At 41.7% G+C, this 19160-nt stretch overlaps 1 protein-coding gene across 2 annotated transcripts in view; it reads right to left on the reverse strand.

Annotated features, from left to right (window-relative positions):
- Nucleotides 1-1872: 1872 nt before the first annotated feature.
- PAK2 (p21 (RAC1) activated kinase 2) overlaps nt 1873-19160 on the reverse strand; it is a 35254-nt gene continuing 17966 nt past the window's right edge. For both annotated transcript variants that reach the window (XM_072143409.1, XM_072143408.1), the window contains exons 2-15: nt 14129-14340; nt 12868-12962; nt 11914-12064; nt 11778-11812; nt 11145-11243; nt 10557-10683; nt 10198-10261; nt 8744-8792; nt 7431-7543; nt 6123-6240; nt 5627-5726; nt 4505-4701; nt 3931-4068; nt 1873-3028 (exon numbers count right to left, since the gene is read on the reverse strand). In XM_072143409.1, coding sequence (XP_071999510.1) covers nt 2942-3028; nt 3931-4068; nt 4505-4701; nt 5627-5726; nt 6123-6240; nt 7431-7543; nt 8744-8792; nt 10198-10261; nt 10557-10683; nt 11145-11243; nt 11778-11812; nt 11914-12064; nt 12868-12962; nt 14129-14318 — 1563 coding nt within the window. In that variant the 5' untranslated portion in view covers nt 14319-14340 and the 3' untranslated portion in view covers nt 1873-2941. The remainder of the gene's footprint in view (nt 3029-3930; nt 4069-4504; nt 4702-5626; nt 5727-6122; nt 6241-7430; nt 7544-8743; nt 8793-10197; nt 10262-10556; nt 10684-11144; nt 11244-11777; nt 11813-11913; nt 12065-12867; nt 12963-14128; nt 14341-19160) is intronic.

Raw genomic sequence — 19160 nt, forward strand, 5'->3', positions numbered from 1 at the left:
AGGGACAGTATGTTAAAAAGGGAACCTGTCACCAGGGACCTCATTTTCACTAAACGCAGGTTGCAAAAGCCCATTACAAATCTGCCTTTCTGCCTTCTCTAAGCATTTGCATTACAATATAATTGTGTGTTATAACTTACCTTGCAACCTGACAAAAACTTCTGTGGAGTCCCAGAGGTTGGACTTTGGTTTGGATGCATTAAAAAAAAAAAAAAAAAACTGATGACTTGTCTTTACTGCTCTCCTCAGCTCTCAGCCTCGACTGATGTCAGCTAGCCAGGCTGTGAGCTCTGTGGAGTCGCATGCAAACCAAAGCCCAACCCCTGGGACTGCACAGAAGTTTCTGTCAGGTTGCAAGGTAAGTTACTACACAATTACACTATAATGCAAATGCTTAGAGAAAGCAGAAATATTTGCAGTGCAGCTGTAATGGACTTCTGTAACCTGTCTTTAGTAAAAATTAGGTTCCTGGGGACAGGTTCCCACTAAACAGGATGTAGAATGATATATAGTTTTGTGGGAATAGATAGTATAAGCTTTCAATAATTTGTGTGGTCGTAATCCAATGCACAGACATTTCTGTGTGCATGCTCATACAGGGAATGCTGGCAATCGGCAATCAAGTCTCCCACCCCACATCACCCAATACAGTCCCACAAAATTATATGCACCGAGGTCCTATTGCTTTATAACACAATGGCGCTGGATAAGATTATTTTTATGAGGACAGGATCCCTTTAACAACCTACCAATAAGGCTTTCTACATTGTTGGAGCCATAGGCAGAAAAGAGCTAGATACAGACACTTGCTGGATACATAAATCACTGGTCCTCGTTCACCAGTGCACCATGGATTCTGCGTATCCCATCATATGAGAAGTGTACCAGTTAGTTACAAACACTGGGATTAGCCGATATCCAGATATTCTACGGTATATACTGCGGCTGGTCTTGGAACGACACCTGAACAAGGTAAAAACCATGGGCTGGTACAAGGTAAGTAATTGAACACTTTCAGCACGAATTAGATCAAGAGAGAAGTAAGCTAAGGCCTCATGCACAAACACGTTGCGTTGGGTACCTGTGGGTCATGGGCGTATGAGGTCTACTCGCGTCAATGACCATAGAATAGGACTGCCCAATTGCAAACTTCGAAAGGAGTAGGTCCTGGGAAGTTGGTTTGCTTAGGCTAGCACCTGTTCCCTTTATACTGTGAGGCCTAATCTTGTGATGAACCAACTACTGGAGTATACAAGTTAAAACCCTTGCTACAACAACATACAGATTCCAATATCACACCAACTTTTACATTTTAGCAAAGATCTTCTCAGATGGCTTCTTATGTGAAAAGACTTCTGTGTCTAGAGTAATGGCTTCGACAGTGCAAAATAATAAGACGGTGCGGGAAGTGTTTGCATTTGGCAGAACTTTTCCTTTCTTCCACGGCCTTATCAGAAGGCCAAACATGATAATCTACAACACTGATAGGAAGTAATGAGATGCCAGCGATTGATATGTTTAGAGGGCATATAAAACGCAGAACTGTGGTCAAAGTTAAAGGCACGTGTTATCGCTGCTCTTGGCACTATCGGCAAAGCTTCAATGAAATGTCCACGACCGGGGTCCAGCTTCCTGCTTAAAAAGTGGAACATGGAAAAAAAAAAATTCTGCCATATGGCACGATACTAAAATTCCCTTTAGTCCAATGGATTAGAAACATGACAGACTTCAGGCACATGGAGCATCCCGAATAATAGGACTGTAGGCAACTGCAGTTTCACTGAAGATTTCAGAAATTTGGCACAAGCCTCCAAAACGCAAAGTTTTAGTAGAAACCAAAAATAGAAAAATCACAATATACTACACAGGGAAGAAGGGAGAGCAGGGGGTATCAACTTTTAGTCAAGGACAGTAGGTCTAGGCAATATTTTATGACAATCTAAAAGCTTCCTTGCCCACCCGCCTAAAAATTAACAAACTAATCACAGGCACTTAATTATCAATTTTTACAGTATTTTTGAAATAACCCCCTCCCCCCCCAAAAAAAGTATCAAATGAAGCATACAAAAAGAATATCCTGCATAGAAACGGTTGTAACTTTGGCACAACTTCCCTTAATGCGACATCGCAAGATGTCAAATGGACATAAGGAAAATGATCAAATTACTTGGGAATTTTTTTCCCCCCTTGAGTGGGATGTTAAAAGCACTTTGCGATAACACAGAAGTGTCCATTTAATTAGAGAGAAAAATATTTTTAAAAAAAGGCCACTGGTTGTGGAAGAATCCGTGAGCTCTTATGGCAAAGGCAAGGACAGTCCTCACTTCCTCAGCCCTTTCCCTACCGCATAATAGACAACGATGTAAGTAATAGTTAAGACGTTTTCCCACCAGCAACACCGAAACAGCCATGACAGGGCGGCATTCATTGAATTCACTGTGAATCAGGGGGTGCCCCTGTACGGAAGCATTGCAGGTACACTGCCCCCAGGCACAAGACAAGTGGTGATCCAGGCACAAGGTCAGCGAGTGGAATATAAAGGAGCCAGCAAGAGATAAAAGCTCTGGCGCTGGCATGAGAGTTATTCAAGTATCAAGAAAAAGGCCAGAAAACAAGAGCAGGCGTCTACAGAGAGCGCAAACGTAAAAACAAAAAATAATTCCCATAATGCAGTCGAAATCCCCAAAAGAAAAAAAGTTCTGAGAAGGCCACGAACAGTTTTATCCCTCTTTCAGGAAGAAAGATGCACACAGCATGGAGGTGCCACGTCCTCGCTCTCAGGACTTTCGCGGCCACGACAAGGAGAGGGATTGCGTGTCTTCGCAGGCGGACGCTGCGGCGTCCATGTCTCAGCTACAGGTGAGCAGAGGAGTGGCACTTGTAAAATGTTAGAAGGGTTAACTGGGCAAAGGGCATACTAGAGGAAGGTCTTGACTGGAGGTTAACGGTTGCCTTTCATCGCTTCTTTTGCGGCCAGGATTAGAGGGGTCAGGCTGGACAGTGGTTTTGCAAGCTTCAAGAAGGGGTGCTGCAAGAAGGAAGATTATATAAAATTATGCACATGTTCAGCCATAATATATAAATGACATACATACATTACTCTTAAATTTACCACATTTTGGATAGTCAGGTCTGCCTGTGTAAACCCAATTAAAATAAAATTTCACATGGCAAGTTCTGCTATAAATTGGTAGCAAAAATCAGATACAGTATCATAATTTCTCTACGATAACTTAATTGAGGTCTTTGCAATGTATATCAACCTATAAAACTGCTGCAGATTTCCCTGCAATTGTTCCACGGCCTATAAATTGCATGTGGACACAATGCAAAGAGGGAAGGTTTACAACCCAGGCCCATTGTCTGTAAAAGGCAAGTCTTCTTTAGCTGCCCCATCTGTGAGTCTCCAGTATATGTATGGAGTACATATACATTTTAATCTGACTATGCTTTCTCTTTTTTTAATTTTAATTCTTTGCCACCAAAGAAATGTTATTATCTGTTTATATATTTCAGGAAAAAAAAATGATAGAAACATTATTTAGCATTTCCATCTTTTGGCCACTAGAGGGAGTATAGTGCATGTGCTGTGTCAATGCACTGCACTGTATACAGATGTACACATCTAGTAGTAGGTAGACCTCTAGTTGGTATTGATGCCTGAATGTGCTGCAAACACTTAATAACAGTTGTGTGTACTCACAACTCCTGGACACTTCCAACAAACTTCAGTATTCTTACCTGGGTCAAGCCAAGCTCCAGGTCTACTTCCATGAGATTTAATCCAACACCCTACCCTTGGTGTAGGTGTTAAAAGCCCAAGACCAAACAATCTACAGTTACATAGTTTGATCCTCTTTGGAATAAATCATCTACTCAAGTAAATCTAAAATATATTTAATAATTCAGTAGATTAGACCATTTCTTTACCTGTAAGAGATCTCTAGCCGATCCTCTCTTTTCTACATCCATCTCCAAAGAACGATTCAGGAAGTCTCGGAAAATCGGGGAAAGTTTTTCTGGGTTTTGTAGTTCTGGTGTGCCATTAGTTGCAATCAAATACAAAGCCTTAAAAGGGAGAATGACAGAGGGAGAATGACACATGTTCAGTGTGCAAATGTAAACAAGGTTGTCCCCAGTTACTTCTATTGATTGACCACATCCTCCCCACATTACTCATAGATCCAGGCACTGTAACTGTGCCAACCTTCTTGTATTTGTTATCCATGGCCTCCTTCCTTTGGCATGTTACTAGACCCCATTCATAGGTTGTCCCTGGTTTATCATGACGGATTTTATGCTAGATTTCTGTTTAAGTGAAGCAATATGCCAAAGAAGGATCAAGCTTAGCGTGCCTGATGCTTGCAAAAGATAGGAAGACATATCTGGAAATGATAAATCTGTCTCTCCTCTATTCAAGTAAACAGGAATGATCTTAACATCAGCAAGCATATTTAATGGGTGGGAAGGGTCAGAAAGTGCACAGCAGCCCAAAAGCACTTACCCTAAGGGGGTTCTCATTGAGATACGGAGGTTCTCCTTCTACCATTTCAATAGCCATAATTCCAAGTGACCAAATGTCTACTTTGGGACCATACGCTTTCCTGGTTACCACCTCAGGAGCCATCCAGTATGGTGTCCCCACCATGGTGCTACGTTTGCTCTGCTCAGGAGTGATCTGAGCACAAAAACCAAAGTCAGCTGAGGATGACAAACAGAAAATAAAGAGTTGTTTAGGTTGGCTGAAGATGCATACAATTCAACATTTCACCCAAATAACAGGACACTTCATTAGGCACTTTGCCGTTTACAAACAGTCATGCAATCTTAATATATTTTATTTCCTGAATGCAAAAAATTAACTCCTTAAACAAGTCAAGTGGAACCAGGTAAGGGTGCAACTGCAATTCCAGCACAAACCAGGGTTAGGTGTGGTGCCGTTATTGGAAGAAAGCAGCCATGTTTTTCAACCTTCGACCAGTCCCTTTTAGTAGCTTTTGGTCATATACATTTATCCTCCAAGCACAGGACTGGTGGATAGAGGTCTGACTGTGGGTGCTCTCACTGACCGCTGAGACCATTACCGGGAGCTCTGGGACGGGCTGTACTGGAGGTCTTACAGGAGTCAATGGACTCCATTGTGGACTTGTCCAGTGCGTCAATGAATTGGGACCTTTAGGAGGTCTTTCATAAAAAATTATTATTCTAGGAGGTCGATTCCACACAGCGCATCCTATAGGTCTGCCTTGAAATACTTCTCGAAATGAAGTCAATGGGGAAGATTAATTAATCTGTCGACGACTGAATTCTGTCATAATCTGCACTAAAAAATAAATTAAAAAAACTTCACCCCATTTACAATGGGCTTTAGACAGTTTCTGGCTCTCCTATAACTTGTTCGACAAAAGGGGCAAGGACTATAAAATATTGCTGACCCGACAGAATTTTGTCCTAGTTTTCTGGCATAAAGCAAGCCAACTAATTGGAGGTGCAGAGTACAACTAGACAGTCTTATACTGCACCAGATTTATCACCTAGCACAAGACACTTCTATGAATCTTGTGCAGAATAAGACTGTATGTATCCTTAGGACACTTTCATAAATCTGCCCCCAATATGTACTTACTTAATTTGACTGAACCGTCCATTCCTAGAAGTACATTATCACTCTTGATGTCTCGGTGAATAACCTGGTTAGCGTGCAGGAATTCTAGTGCTTGCAAACACTAAAAAAAAAAAAAACACAACTTAATTGTTCTGTAGTAAGGGATTTAACAGTCAAGAGACTAATATTGTATGGAACATAGCTGCTTCTCCCTATATATGAGATACTTTAGAACCAAATATGATTGAGGTGTTCAGATGAGATGAACCACAGGGTAGTGAGGCCATAATACATACAATAGTCCTATACACATAGGAAAGCTATGGAGGTGCTACAGAGCTCCATCTACAATGTAAAACAAATTACTGAATATAGAAGAAGAAGTCAGCTATATAGTAAAAGTTTTTCCTTGCATTAATAATTCCAGTATTTAAGTCCATGACAAGAGTAAAACTGTGCAGGATATAAGTTTCTCTTTATGTTCAGAGTGGTTGCTATGGGACATAGCTGTACTTACCTCTCTACATACAGCAGCTATCTGAGCTTCATCCATGCAGGTTTCTGTTACGACGTCAGTGAGAGAACCACCAGCCAGGTACTCCATCACCACAAAGAGCTCATCACCCACGAGGAAGCTGCAAGAGAAACACAGTATATAACACTAGTGGTAACAAGAACAAGCTTTCCATGTAGTGGAGGGGCGATTGTAATATTATGCATCCACAATGTCATGCAAAAACAATTCTAGGGTATACTGCTACACTTAGGGAAGGTATACAGAGCTGCAAGCAATGCCTTAAATTATATAATGTACATTGTGGAGGCCATAGAAAGTACAACATCCAGCTGGAGATTGTGCATTATGTCATATAATATGATTTGTAGTCACTCTTCCCATTAATTTCCTTAAAGTTGAAGCCAAAATTGAAAAAATGGTACATAAAACTATATACACTGTTAAAGCTGCAAGCCAAACACAGCTTATGTAGCACAAGTTATACTGTACTCACTAAATACTTAAGAGCATTGTTAAGGAGACATTTAAGATACTTGTTTGGTAAAAAAAAAAAAGAAAAAAGCACAATCACAATGTAGTATGTGAAAAAAAAAAAAGGATTTAAATGTGATGTCATGTAGCACATGACTGCTACAAAACCCTCTCACCCACTAAACCCAAAGTCTCTTGGCTTTCAGGTTACAGCAGGGTTCCCCAAACTTGGCGCGCCAGGCCCCCCACATCCTTTGACAGTTGGACAGGAGCCTCCTGAGCCTCGGCCGCTCGAGCACTATTACTGGAGCGATGTGGCCAAAAGACAACCCCGGCGCAAATCGCTCCATGAACTAGGTTGCGCGGGCGCTCGATTACGTCATCACGCGGCCACGCACCCCTTCCTGCCCGGACGCACCAAGAAGATAGAAGACTTGAGTACAGGGTTTTTATTTTTTTTATCAAAAAGAGCAGTAAAAAGATTGTGGCGACTAGGGGACAAAAGTTAGTTATGAGGGGCAGCATAGGAAATAATGGGAGGGGGGCAGCATAGGAAATAATTAATGGGGGAGGGGCAGTCTAGTAATTAATGGGGGGTGAGGCATATTCAATAATTAATTAATGGAGAGGGGTCCCAGTATATTTAATAATTAATTAATTGGGTCAATATATAAAATAGTGCAGTATATTAAATAATTAATTGAGGGGGGTACCAGTGTATTACGGATGCGGTCACATATACCGCTATTTATTTTTAAACTTTTAAAAGTTTGGGGACCCCTGGGTTACAGGATACCTGTGGTGTCATTTGCATTGTGCACATGAGACATTGTGTACCTGTCCAGGAAGTTTACAATATTTGGGTTCTTCAGCTCTTTCATCACAAGAATTTCGTTTATGATCAGTTCTTTCTTGGGCTGCTTCTGGAGGTTTATCTGTTTAATTGCAACCTAAAAAGAAAAATATTCCATTGTAAAACTAAATATACACTGAAAGTGTAAGCAACAAAAAACACAGCAATAACAAATTAAACATCAAATATCACAAATTGGGAAAAGAGAATACGAGATATATAGGTTTGAGCCACTGGACCCAAACTTCAACAAGAAGTCCGGATTCGGGGTCACCCCTGCTGATAACAATCATGGGTGTTAACTGTGTAAATGCCACCAGTAAAGAATACTCGCCACATCCAGATAACCTCATGAGATCACGGTTGTTACTGGTGGGGGTGAGCGTTTGGGTACCTGGACCGACCTTTCAGGATAGGGTTTCCCCAAAACCCGAAAATGAAAGCGTCCGCTCATGCCTAATCACAAATAGAAATACTAAATCATTTAAGTAGAAAACTTAGAGGTTTTCCATGAATATTGAAAATCTCCAGGCCATGGGGGCAAGAAATAAAACAAAACACACGCTTAACCTGCTAACGTGTTATTCTGGTACTTTCGGTTTCGTGGAATCTGCCTCGACCAATGAGTGGCCTTCTCGGACATGGGGCAATCTCACTTGTTCCCTTGTTCAGAGGAGAACACTCATTGGATGAAATGGGTTCCACGAGGCCTCCACCTTTACAACCTCGGCAGCTACAAGTAACATGGGAACGTAAGCCGGAACAGGCAGCGAGGATGCATATTTTATTTTTTGAATCGTGGCCCCCTAGGTATTTTCCAAATCCAAGGAAAATGGAAGACAAAATTTTTAAAATATTCCCTCTAGTTTATCTTGCATTGCAGGAGAAAGGGGAGGGGTAGGAGGCAGACAGCACTACAGACACTTCCTGGATCAGCAGCAACTTATACACGGATCTCAGTCATAGCGTGGAGAGGAGAGACATCAGAAGCTCTACAAACAAGATAAGCTCTGTATCCGAGGGAGGGGGTGACATAGCAGTACTGAATTTTATTGATTAGGTGAGGCAGCAGAGCTGAGTGCATTGCATTTTCTATCCATCACATCATCTCTATTTATTTATGTGTCAAATACTAGTAAAATGTTAAGCAGCTAAATAAAAGTGTAGATAAACCCTGTACCCTGATAATCTAAGCACATTGTCAGCATATCACATAGCGCAGATGAATTATGAAGTGTCTGCTTAGAGAGTTCCTGCCCACACACTGAATAAATAAAAAAAGATTCCAAAGTCTTACCTCTTGACCTGTGGCTACATCAATAGCAGTAAAGACTGTTCCAGAAGCACTAAAATGCAAGCAAAAAACATGGAGAGATTAACCAGACAATTTAACGAGCTGCTGTAACAGAGGCAGAGTTCATAATGATGTCTGCATCGAGTTACACAGTGAAACGGTCAAATAAAAACATTCACACAAATAGTTTCTATTTACTAGAAATGGAAGAAATACAGAAAAAGGGACAATAGCTTGCAACTGAAAGGTAAAGCACACAAGGAAGTTTTTTTTTTTTTACCACACCTAGAAGGAAATAACCCTCATGACTAAATAACCATGTCTGTATATTCTGGAAGATCACGGTTTATAAGCTCTACATTGCTTGTCACCATTTATGTGGAATTTATATAGTATATGAACCATGGTAACGCCTGGATAATCAATCCACGGTGCAGGCCATCAAAGAATATTCCAGGGAGATCTTGTTGCCCACAAACAAACTGATACCAAAAAACTCGCTTCATACGATTGTCATATTTACTTGACCTTCCATTCTAAGTTTGGTTCAGTAAAATTCACACAGAAAGTTACAACAAACTTTCTTGTGGGCAATGGGCCTTTGACTGGGGTCATGCAGGACACAAACATCTGTCTTTGTTCAAGTAAATACAGTAAAACATTCTGGCGCCAGCATCTAGCATTATCAGGCACTAGGGGCCAAGGGTGATAAAGGGGCCTGTGAAAAAAAAATTTCAGCCCTGGGAAGAATTGGACCATGCTCGCTTTGGGACACCGGTACAAATGATCACCTTTCGGCTCCTCTTGTTATCTGCCCCCTATGCTGCACTCATGGGGAGCGCAGCATAGGGGCACAATACAAAACTTAACTTTCTTCATTCCCTGCTGTACACAATGGCTCAAGCTGTCACACACGATGAGCGTGCCTGCGCTTACAGCGGGCACATGCCACAGGAAGAAGGCGGCTGCTGGCGCTGCTTTGTGTGAGCAGGGAAAGGTGAGTAAATGTCACCCAGGTGCCAGCCCTGGTCTGAACAAACATTTTTTATATGGCCGTGTGCTACCTGAATCCTATTGTTATAATACGTGAAGCATACAGCCACAGTCACTACAACGGACAATACGGCATTATCTGAATGCCCACATAGTCCACCACACTGTGTCACCCCCCTCCCTCCTGCACACGGTCGTGTGCTTTGCCCATGTAGGGCCCGGTGCGCACATGGCCAGGTGCAAGTAATCTGTGTTAGGCTACAGCATATACCCACTAGGTAGCGAGGGGGGAAGTATAGTACGATATTTTTAGACCTCCCTGAGAAATAAATGTGAAAACCCCTGTTCCCAGAGAACAATGCCTGTAAAATGCTGGAAAGGTTTTTATTTTCAGCAAAAACTTTACATTTTTTTTTTCCCTTAAAAAATACCATATCTCTGAGAATAAATGAAGCCAAGCTCACCCTTGTCCAATCTTTTCATATCTGGTGTACTTCTTCTTGGGGTCGCCTATGCTCACTATAGTTCCTGTATAGATAAAGACATGTGGAGAGACACATTAAATCTACTTCTCTTAATCAAGAGACAGGCAAGTACATTTGATAGGAAAACTCTGCAATATCAGCAAGAAGAAATACAAGAGGAGTTCATTACCTCTGTATAAAACACTACATGCAAATCAGATGTTTAATTAGCTTCTTAATATGAACGGTCACCCCACAAATGGACGCCACACATATAAATCTACCTCCAAATAATACAGAATATCCTTGTACTTCGTGTGTACTATGTGTATAAAATGCCTCAATGCAGAGCAACTCACGTAGTTTTTCCATGATCTCATCATCGCTCATCTTTGTCTTCTTTTTCTGTTTGTCTGCGTTCCTTGCTGCGCTGTCTGCATCTCCAGCAGGGGGAGGTATTGGGTCAATCACAGATCGGGTGTACATCTTAGAGGAAATACAATGTCATACATTTCTTACTCCTCCAAACACTTATCAAAGGCTGAATAACATTCGTGATAAAGATTTTCTTTTGATCTTTGTATATACCCATCTTCATCAATCCACAAAACAAAAGATAATGTTTTCGTTTTTTAAACTGTATGCACACTGAGCACCTTGTATCATAGCGTCATTCAATCAGCCATTAAACAACAGATAAACTTTCATGGTCCATTCATCAATCCCTCACATATAGCATTATGGGTTCTTCATTAAATCTCTGCCAAATCTTGGGGTTTTCCAAGTTCACAGGGCTGATACAACCAAGATCTTACCAATCATTCAAAAAGAGTATAAATAGAATAAGTAAGGCTTAAATAATTGCTCTTAATTTGTTAATTGGTACTTATAGTTGATGCCTCCCTTTTGAAATTAACTATTAGCTGTATGACAGTGACATTACATACCGATTTTGTATGTTCGGGTCGTGGGGCTATTACTGGAGGAGCAGAGTCATCGTCGTCATCATCTGTTGCTCTTGTGGGCTCAGTTCCTTTAGCATTTGGCTACAAGAAAAATAGAATGGTAAGACTATGGACAACTTTGCTTAGGAAAAAAAATGCTTTCTACTTTAGTCAGTGGGTGTCTGGGCTAATAATTTCAGTCAACAATCTTCACTTCTTCTACACTCTGTGCACCATGGTGCTTTCTTTATCTCTAGCCTTTAGGCAAAGCTGCACGTGCTGCAGAATTTACCGCAGCAGTAACACAGCCACTGTGTAAAAAAAAAAAAAAAAAAAAATCAGAAACCAGCCGCAATCATATAATGTTGCAATGGTTGATTTCCTCACTGGGATCCACACGTGACTGGTCACTTACTTGGTGTGGGGAAAAACAAAAAAAAACACCCATTTTCTTTGGATATTTTTGATAGTCATCAATCCCATAAACTACAATGCTACTATATTGCTATGCAGACTTTCCAAGCGGCAAATCCACATGTTATACGTTACGTGTGAAGATACCCCTATACTCGGCTGTATGACGGACTCTATGTAAGTAATTCACTTTGTTATGCAAACTATTACAAAAATACTTACAGCAGGTGACACACCAGAGGGGAGGCCATCTTTATCTGAAAAGACAAGATGATATAACATAACACAGGTAGCAGATAAAGTACATTTTGTGTAAAGTTTAGTTTCGAGAGCTATGGATGCTGCATAGAGGACTTACCGGATGCTGAAAAGCTAAGATATTTCTGCTTGGCGGTGTCCTTTGAGTCATAGAATTTCAGCACATCCAGCACGGCCTGTGGATTCTTTTTCTGTTCCAGCTTGGTAATGTTTGAGGTCTGAAGCAACCGTGCCCATTGCTCTGGCATACCCTGGAAAAAAAAAAAAAATGCACCTGTTTTATCACATTACATCTGATATAAAATGTAAAAATTGCCTTAGATGAAAACTTGAAAGACCGAGAAGAAGAGTAAATAAATTCATTTTCTGAAAGTGAGATTTTCATGAAAAAATTTCCAATGCAGTCAAGCCCTTTCCAGGAGATGACTATGTCAGATCAGTCGGGCAAGACAATTCTTCATTGTTAATTTGTAACTGATGTTTATCTACTTTACTTAAGTGTATATAAGCACCTTAAACGGGTTGAAGTTAGGTGGATCCGGCACTACCAGACTCTCCTGACCATTGTCCTGGAGATCGGGTAAAGCTCTGGCAGATTCTCCAAATCTCAGTGATGTAAGCAGCATGTGATCACACAAAGACTCTTAAACCCGGTTCATACTGTCAGTAAGATCCAAGGGATGAGAGAAGAAGTGCTGCCGGGATAGGGTGTGAAGACGACCTGTGTCTATGTGTATGTAGATGAAGGTAGTAGAGGTGTGTGTGTGTGTGTGTGTGTGTGTGTGTGTGTGTGTGTGTGTGTGTGTGTGTGTGTGTGTGTGTGTGTGTGTGTGTGTGTGTGTGTGTGTGTGTGTGTGTGTGTGTGTGTGTGTGTGTGTGAATGAATTAAGCAAAGCTGTGTGAGAATAAACATGTGTATACAGCAGTGCTGTGCTTGTATGTATGTTACAGAGAAGTGTGTGTGTGACCCCCAGCTAATTTATATTTGGTGTCAAATATATTTTCCCCCAATCAGCTTTCTTCTATAATTGGGTGGTCATGTGTTTAAACTTACAGTAAACTCTCCAGTGACCGCATCAAAGCCCACGTGTATAGTATGTTCAAAGTCAGAGGGCGGGGAGATCTCAGGACGCTCTTTCTTTTTAGCCCCTGTCATAAGAGAAAAAAAAATAATGTTACTCCAAACATCTTACCAATAGTAGTACAGGCAGTCCCCGGGTTACATACAAGATAGGGTCTGTAGGTTTGTTCTTAAGTTGAGTTTGTATGTAAGTCGGAACTGTATATTTTATCATTGTAATCCCAGCCAGAACTTTTTTGGTCTCTGTGACAATTGGGTTGTCATAAGACCCAGGAGTAACAAAGCTTCATTACAAACTCCTCTAATAACGGTTACAGCTGATTATTGTAACCTAGGGCTAAAGAACAATAAATTACCAATATCCAGAGGTCCGTTTGTAACTAGGGGTCGTATGCAAGTCAAGTGTTCTTAAGTAGGGGACCGCCTGTACTACGGTCACACGAACAACTTTCCCTGCATGAAAAACGCAAATGTGAAAGGGGTCTAACTCAAGACCACCAGGAAGTAGAGGTGCTATACATTATAGGCAGCTACTGAACAATAGACTTCTATAATGTTTTAGTACATCTAGATGCTCTGAGGCGTCCACTGCAACATTACCAGGATTTTGGTAACTGGGTCCCTCTTCACACACAGTGATTGGCCGAAGGAGTACCGGCAAAAGTGAAAGAGCACCCATCCTTGCAATCAACGATTCATTTCTTAAAACATCTATCACCAGATCAAGGATTGTAAACCAAACATACTGTGCCCCCTTAGGCATAAGATGCTTAAAAAAAAAAATACAGTAAATCCTGCTATTGTTTTTAAGAAAAAAAAAATTATGCAAATGAACTTGCGGGGGTCCAAGCTACATAGACTCTTATGGAACCTGGAGCCTGAGGGGCTCTTTTTCTAAAAACCAGGGCATAAGAAGCTAAAAGAAGAGCAGGTCTTCCAAGGGGGAGGGGCACACACCAGTAGGTCAGTGCGCTTGGTTTACAATCCTTGATCTGGTGATAGATGTCCTTTAACCATGGTTCACCCCTTTAATTAAATAGCTGCAGCTTTTACTAAAACCATTAATGGCCGTTATGCAATATTACATTTCCTGATAGCAGAAAATACTTGCTGATCGCGGCTTCCCCCGGCAAAATTATCTAAAAAGAGGAAGTCCATGATCCTTTGTGTGAAGAGTGATTAAAATATAAAAACTAATACACGGGATGATAACCTGGCGGAAGTTTCTGCTCACCTTTTTCATTGTAGGAGAAGATGGAAATAATTTTGTTTCTGGATGATTTCCTCTCCTCGGGGATCAATGGAAGGGGCTTCAGGCTGTGGTTGCTGGACAGGGGGTCTTTTGTCCCAGAGCTGAAGACGGCGCTGCTCATGCGTACAGGGGGCGCAGGAGGTTTATCTTCGAGTTCTCCATTATCAGACATGGTTGATGCAGCAGAGTATGACCTAAGGGAAGAAAAATATAGAAATTTTTATATAACAAGTTGACAGGGGAAAAGTCTCATCAATAAAACTGCACCGCATGCTTCACATCAACTACTATAATATGAACTCGGCCTTAGAAACAAGCAAATCCCGAAATGCTTGCCCAGTGTAAACTCTTCAAAAATAGACCCCATATGGAGGGGGAGGAATAGCTGCTGGACTGCAGTATTGACCCTGGCTTACGTATCTAAAAGAAATACTGTCACCACCATAATACCAGCCACCTCAGGTAGGGGAGGAAATGTCCTTTCTAAATGTCCCCCTTTTAAAAAAAAAAAGCGAAGTTCTGCCTCCACCCTCTAAAAGCGACACAAAAAGTGACTGCTCATTTGCATACGACTTTGGGGGAGCAAGACCTTACTTAAAAATGGGAATGCAAGAAAGGCCAATTCATCCTCTACCTGATAACACTGCTAGTTTAATGGGGTAAAATCTGGTGAAAAAGTCCCTTTAAGAAGAGTTGGCAAACATATGCAACTATAGGCCCATATCACCTCTCCAATATAGAGGTGATTGAGTAGCCTCTCAATATGCATGTTGGACATATACTTAGGGGTGTCCCCTGACACCCAAGAGCACTGTCCAAATTTCAGGGGTGACCCAGACCTACTTTTATTAATTGAATAAATATACAAAGCAAAAGCATTGGCAGCAGTGGCAGTACAGATAGAGGCCAGGTATTCTTGTGTAAGAGGATCTGGTCCGGGGGGCGGCCGCTTGGAAGGGAGAAGCCACATCCATGCCCTCATATAAACAGATATGGCAGACGGGCGTGCGTCATGGAGCGATTACAAGCAGGTGCACAATACACATGTAGGGAAAACACCTCGGGTAAAGAGTTACTGGAAACCCTATAGAGATAATGATTAGCTATTGTGGTGGAGGAGGAAGTATGTGCCCCAGTACAATACAGAGTGGCCGCCCAGGGTATTGTCAGAGGCAATGCTCTCATTCTGTAAGGTAACAGGACGTGGGGAACTGGCTCAAAACCTGTCACTACAGTAACCCAGAAGCCGCCTGTACTCCTGTTAGGAGGCCAACACTCGCTCAGCAAGGGGAAAACTTTTTGCAGCCCAAAGTCAACTTCATGCGACCTATGCAGAATGACTATAGGTATATACACTGCCAAGCAGAAGCACAATACTGAGTTTATGCAAGAGCCTGTTCACACACATTCACTGTGCACCAGCAGGATTTGCCGGACAAACCCTACAACTGCTCAACTCTGATTCAGGGTTCAGTCAAGTAAATCCCACAGACCAATTTTTGTTGGACCAAAGTAGCTTGTGGGCTCGGACTTAAAGGGACATTCCCATTTCAGCAAGTAATTGATATTGTTTGAATAATGAAAAGCTAAACAAATTACCAATATACCTTCTGCATCAATACCTCAGTTCTCTAGATCTCTGCTTGCTGTCATTTTATGGAAAGCTTCATTTCCAGTGGATACAAATCTCACCATGGTGCTGAGAGAGGAGGAAATCCTCTGAATCTGCAGCAATGAGGAGTTTGGGTAGTGTCCCCCAGAGCACACCAACCTTTAAAATTATGCTAATGAGTTAGGAGATTGCTGGGGGGGGGGGTAGTACCAAAGCGCCTCACTGCTGCAGATTCACAGGCTGTTACACTGTCTATTCCTCACCCCTGCTCCCACAGCAAAACCTGGTGTAATCTCATACAACAGACTGTCAATCTGCAGCATGTAGAGGCTCTTGTAACAATGCCTTCTGGGTCATTAGCATATTTATGATTCTAGAAGGAAGGAGGCCATGGATAAAAAATAAAAGTAGATTATCACAGTCACAGTGCCTGCATCTATGAGTAAGTGCCCCGTGGCCATGTGTTGTGCCATTTTTGAAACATAGTAATTCTTTATTTATATAGCGCCTACAGATTACGCAGCGCTGCACAGAGCATGTCCAATTGGTCCGATTGTCTTTTCCTAGTCCACTTTAAGTGCATCCACATTACTATGAATGCTATAGGTGCCATCTATCTGGTGGTCTCTCTCTGGTCCTGCCCCACATTAGTAATTTTCTGTGTGTTTCAGAGGTACAAGTCCTGTACATGTAGAGTCACACACCTTGTACATTACTCCTCGGCCCAAACACCCTGATCCCCGCCACCGAGGAAGTGAATGTGAGCAGATGAAATCACGACAACAGCAGCTGCATAAGAGAATTGGGGTGACTACTAATAATCCGACATTAACCACATCATTGCCAATATATAGATAATTACCAATTACAGAATTTTTATTTTGAGCAATCCCTTTCTATAGTGTTAGAAACTTAAGTAAAATGGTAAAATTCGAAAAATCCAGATATGTCGATATGTGCAATTTAAAATGTCATAGCCAATGATTCAGGATGGCCATGTTCAGACTGGGAAATGCGAACAAATGGTGGACAAACTTCCTAGACCAGTGGTGGCGAACCTATGGCACGGGTGCCAGAGGTGGCACTCGGGGCCCTTTCTGTGGGCACTCAGGCCATCAAGAGAGAGGACTCCAGGTATCTTCCTACAGTCCCAGACAGCCCAGGACTTGCTGTGCACAGAGCTATTTTAACGTGGCAGCGCTATCTGGGGACTAGTGGAGGAGTGGAGGGGGGACATCTGGATTATCATTGTAGCTCCTGCTCCGGCCCTGACAATTCTTCCTGTTTATAGGACCCTGGAGGGAAGCTACAATGATCATCCAACTTTCTTCTATTTTCTGCTTTATTGGTGTCCTCAGGTGCTGGTATCAATGAAAGCTGTGACAGAGCCGGGAGTATAAATCACATATTAAATTTCTATGTTGGCACTTTGCCATAAATAAGTGGGTCTTGTTGTAGTTTGGGCACTCGGTTTCTAAAAGGTTCGCCATCACTGGTCTAGTGTATACCCCAGCGCTACAGTCACTATTCTCCCCTCACCCCCTGCTGCATCTCTTTCTGCAGCTCATCTATCCTCCTCTTAACATGTATACACCTGGGGCAGCCATACATGATGTCTTGGGGTGTTGGTATACATGTAACTTGTACATTGCTTCCTCTCACGATGACTATTAGCAGGATCCTGGCTGCCATGACTGCTGGTGCCTGCTCTGCCGGAGGAATAATAAGCTTCACCGGAGAACAATGGCTGCTTTTCCTCAGAGGGTAAAAGAATTGGCAACAACATAATAGTGAAATGTTCCATGGTCAGTGCTTATTACTAATCACACAGAAGAGAAGGGAAAGGCGACTGTAATTGTATCCCCTTAATGTACAAATTCAGATGCCAGATTTCTCTGTATTGTACTGTTTTTCTGCTATATTTCTTAGAAATATGATGGATGAATAAACTTGCAATTGGTTACTATACAATATTATGATTTTTGTTTTTCAGCAACTTTCATGTCGCTATAGAAAACGCAATCTAACATTCCTATTATGTTACAGCTAATCTCTTCCCTGCAATGACTTCTAAAGAGACTACACCAATGACTCACCATTACATCACTACTGACAATAGATGATGTCACAGCTTATCTCCTCCCCCTCCCTGTACATTGACCTCTATATAGATAACACTGACCCATCATTACATCACTACTGACAATAGATGATGTCACAGCTTATCTCCTCCCCTCCCTGTACAATGACTTCTATATAGATAACACTGACCCATCATTACATCACTACTGACAATAGATGATGTCACAGCTTATCTCCTCCCCTCCCTGTACAATGACCTCTATACAGATAACACTGACCCATCATTACATCACTACTGACAATAGATGATATCACAGCTTATCTCCTCCTCCATCCCTGTACAATGTCCTCTATATAGATAACACTAACCCATCATTACATCACTACTGACAATAGATGATGTCACAGCTTATCTCCTCCTCCTCCCTGTACAATGAATTCTATATACATAACAATGACCCATCATTACATCACTACTGACAATAGATGATGTCACAGCTTATCTCCTCCTCCTCCCTGTACAATGAATTCTATATACATAACAATGACCCATCATTACATCACTACTGACAATAGATGATGTCACAGCTTATCTCCTCCCCCTCCCTGTACAATGACCTCTATATAGATAACACTGACCCATCATTACATCATTACTGACAATAGATGATGTCACGGCTTATCCCCTCCCCCTCCCTGTACAATGACCTCTATATAGATAACACTGACCCATCATTACATCACTACTGACAATAGATGATGTCACAGCTTATCTCCTCCCCTCCCTGTACAATGGCCTCTATACAGATAACACTGACCCATCATTACATCACTACTGACAATAGATGATCTCACAGCTTATCTCCTCCCCCTCCCTGTACAATGTCCTCTATATAGATAACACTAACCCATCATTACATCACTACTGACAATAGATGATGTCACAGCTTATCTCCTCCCCCTCCCTGTACATTGACCTCTATATAGATAACACTGACCCATCATTACATCACTACTGACAATAGATGATGTCACAGCTTATCTCCTCCCCCTCCCTGTACAATGACTTCTATATAGATAACACTGACCCATCATTACATCACTACTGACAATAGATGATCTCACAGCTTATCTCCTCCCCTCCCTGTACAATGACCTCTATATAGATAACACTAACCCATCATTACATCACTACTGACAATAGATGATGTCACAGCTTATCTCCTCCCCTCCCTGTACAATGACCTCTATACAGATAACACTGACCCATCATTACATCACTACTGACAATAGATGATCTCACAGCTTATCTCCTCCTCC

This window comes from Engystomops pustulosus, chromosome 3, assembly GCF_040894005.1.
Source record: "Engystomops pustulosus chromosome 3, aEngPut4.maternal, whole genome shotgun sequence".
NCBI lineage: Eukaryota > Metazoa > Chordata > Amphibia > Anura > Leptodactylidae > Engystomops > Engystomops pustulosus.